Genomic DNA, 3,438 nt, shown 5'->3' with positions numbered 1-3,438 from the left:
AGATTGGGCTGGTGATCCTACCGACCATAAGTCTACCACAGGGTTTTGTATCTTTCTTGGAGATTCTCTCATTTCTTGGAAGAGCAAAAAGCAGGACATTGTCTCCCGCTCTTCTACTGAAGCTGAATATCGTGCTATGGCATCCACGACAACTGAAATTGTTTGGTTGCGTTGGTTACTTTCTGATATGGGTGTTGCTCTTTCTGAACCAACTCCTATGTATTGTGACAACAAAAGTGCCATTCAAATTGCCCATAACTCAGTATTTCATGAACGCACTAAGCACATTGAAATTGATTGTCATTTCACTCGTCATCATCTTCAGCATGGAACCATAACTTTGCCTTTTATTTCTTCATCCTTGCAGATTGCTGATTTGTTCACGAAGACGCATTCTATTAAACGTTTTCGTTTCTTGATTGACAAACTCTCGATGCTCCCTATCACTGCATCTTGAGTTTGAGGGGGGATGTTAGAGAATAGTAATTATTATATTATTATGTAAGGGTAGTGTGGTCTTTTCAAATCTTTAGTTTATATACTCTATTGTAACTCTTATGTTTCTAAGTTTTGTTCATTCTATTGAAACCCTAAGTTCAAGGGTTTTATCTTTCTCTATGTTTCTACATGTTCAATCTTGTTAACAAAATCAATATATTTTTTTCTCCTAAAAATAAAATCATATATTTACATAAATAAGTGATTTTTTTTCTCAGTACATATCTTTTCTCTTTAGTTGACAATAGTGACACATACGCCTTTACCAACTCATGTGACGTGCTCTCCAATTCCATCCAAATTTTGCAAAAAATTACTCCCACACCCCCCACCCCCCACCCTTATCACACAACTGACAACTCCACAAAAAAAGCTCTCTCTTTATAACCTATACTTTTTCATCAAAATATATTTATTTTCCTTTCCTTAGATAGTGACACTTATTTTGTTATTTATGTTTATATAAGTTTTGTGGCTTTAGCTTCTTGATTTCCGCGTTTTGATGATAAATGTGTCAATTGACACAACTCATAAGCCATAAAATTGTATGGTAAGACTTTCCCCGTAGAAGAAAAAAATTCCCATTAAGCTAGGGTGTGTTTGGGGAGTCTAAAAAAAAAGTACCAATATCTTTCAAACATTAGTCCTTCACTCCAAGAAGCTGCATGGTCCATCCTCTAGTGTTTTAAATTTTAGCTAACTCCTAGGTAATTAGATTTTGTTGTCGGATATTATTTTTATTTATTTCCTTAATATCACCGAAACATTTGGGCCTTTAATTTTGCTTCTTTTTTTCTTCTATATCTTAGACTATAGTATATTTGATATTTGATAATATAGATGAAGATGTGAAATTTCCAACAACATAAAAATAGGTCATGGCTTTTGGTGGTTTATGTCTAACATTAAGCCTTGTTTTTGGGTTCTTCATACTTTGCTTATTTGTGCAAATTTTCTATTTCTTGTGGTGGAAGAAGAGAAGAACAAATTTAGATATTGAAATGGAACAAAGTAATTATTCAAAAGGAGTGTCTTATTGGTTGTGTTGGAAGAAATCATCATGTTCTTTGCATGCTAATGACACTACTAATAGTGTAATTAGAGACAAAGAAGCTACAAATCATGAACAAGATTTGGAATTAGGTGTTAATGGTAAAGATATGCTTTTGAAATCCAATGGTGAAGAAAGTTTGGAATTGGAATTAATGAGGTTGCATAATCTTCCTGGTCCACCAAGATTTTTGTTTACAATTACTGAAGAAACTAAAGAAGATTTGGAATCTGAAGATGGTAAATCTAAGTGTGGTAGAAGTCGAAAAGGTTCGAGAACGAAGAGTTTAAGTGATTTTATCGATTCTTCTATGAAGTGTTCTTTAGACCCTCTTGAATCTTATAAGCATCAAGGGTTTAATAATCCTTTGTTTGAATCTACAGCAGAATCTGAATTCAACAGGTTGTTTAGATCTTCACCACCACCAAAGTTCAAGTTTTTAAGAGATGCAGAAGAGAAATGGTATAGAAGATTGATGGAAGAATCTAGAAGAAAAACATTAGAAGAGAATCATGATTCTGTTCCAGAATCTGAGGTTAAAAGTTCAACTTATGTAACAAAAGTTACAGAAAGCAAAAAGGTTCCTTCAAGTTCTTCTCAGGTTTTACCTTTGACATCTTCTCCTACAACATTCAAACCAATTTGAAAATTTATCTCTTTGATATTTTTTTATTTTTTTTACATTATGTTAAATTAGTTTTTCTAGATGACTCATATGTTAAAAATTTTATGTTTTATAATTTAGTTAGTTTCTTTAATTATTTTATGGACCTCTATTGATTGCTATGTTAATATGCTGCAAATTTACATATGGTTTGCTAACAACTTGAATGCAATCTGACATTGTCTTCTAAATGTTACAACTAATGATATACTATACTCGTGCATCCACACAGGTCGCGCGTTCCAGGCATTATGTTATGTTAAGACTTAGACGTTAATCATATTTTTTAAATTACGGTGCGCATTTGCGATTATACTACAAACATTTGTATTGCGTCAAAATGAGAAAAATGTAGTCCCTCGCGCTATTGCGCAAAATTACAGCTGCGGACTACAATTTGAAACACAAAGATAGTTATTGAGCAAACGAATGGAAGAATTCATGGGCCAATGTGTTTTTGTCTATTCTTTTGTTTGCTATGGCCATAACCAGTAATCTTTCATGTGAATGATGATGCATATGTTTGCAACAAGTACCAAATTTTTTAAATTTAAAAATCCTTAATAATTTGTATCTTTTCTTATTTGCTTATTAGCTGTGTCTTTTGTTTTCTTTCCTAGATGCTTAATTGACATCATATTATTATCACAATCACAATTAGTTAGCAAATTGGAACTTTAGCATCCTAAATCAAAAAGGTTAACGCGTAAACATGTTCCAAGGTAGATTTCACATATAAAGTTTTATTCTAGTAATAATGTTATTGATTGAATTTGTCTATATCTTTAGAATAATGGAAAGTCAATGCTTCATCTCAATGCAATTAGCAAATTGGTGTACAGATTATCTATAGAAAAATTTAGTTCATCCCCGAAATAATAAATTTATGAGAGGTTTTTTCTAATTTACTCCATCATAATTTGAGGTATTTATCCATCAACCCATAACAAACAAGCAATATGCAAATTCACATGAAAATCTAAAAGTTTGTTACAAGTTAGTTGTGGATACCACGTGCAAATTCACTTATATAGTTTGTTCTCATTGGTTGATGGGTAAATACCCTCAAATTATCAAATTATGAAAAGGTAAAGTAGGTCTCAGCTCTTACCACAAAATCTTAAGGCAATGCCATGTGGATCGAATAAATTAAGTTCTCATATATCTTGAAAGTGATTAATTTTTTAGTAAATTAATTCTCATTGCTGTTTCTACGAGTGGTTTG

The 3,438-nt window shown here is 32.1% G+C and overlaps 1 protein-coding gene across 1 annotated transcript; it reads left to right on the top strand.

The window, feature by feature from the left end:
• Positions 1-988: 988 nt before the first annotated feature.
• Positions 989-2,748, top strand: LOC123906798. The gene is made up of 2 exons (XM_045956794.1): positions 989-2,150; positions 2,446-2,748. Exons 1-2 carry the CDS (start codon positions 1,377-1,379, stop codon positions 2,488-2,490), a joined length of 819 nt encoding a protein of 272 aa, XP_045812750.1. The 5' UTR covers positions 989-1,376; the 3' UTR covers positions 2,491-2,748.
• The last annotated feature ends 690 nt before the right edge of the window (positions 2,749-3,438 follow it).

This window comes from Trifolium pratense, linkage group LG2 (genome assembly GCF_020283565.1).
Source record: "Trifolium pratense cultivar HEN17-A07 linkage group LG2, ARS_RC_1.1, whole genome shotgun sequence".
NCBI classification, from domain to species: domain Eukaryota; kingdom Viridiplantae; phylum Streptophyta; class Magnoliopsida; order Fabales; family Fabaceae; genus Trifolium; species Trifolium pratense.
The sequence above is the reverse complement of the archived record's forward strand: the minus strand, read 5'-3'. Positions and strand labels throughout refer to the sequence as shown.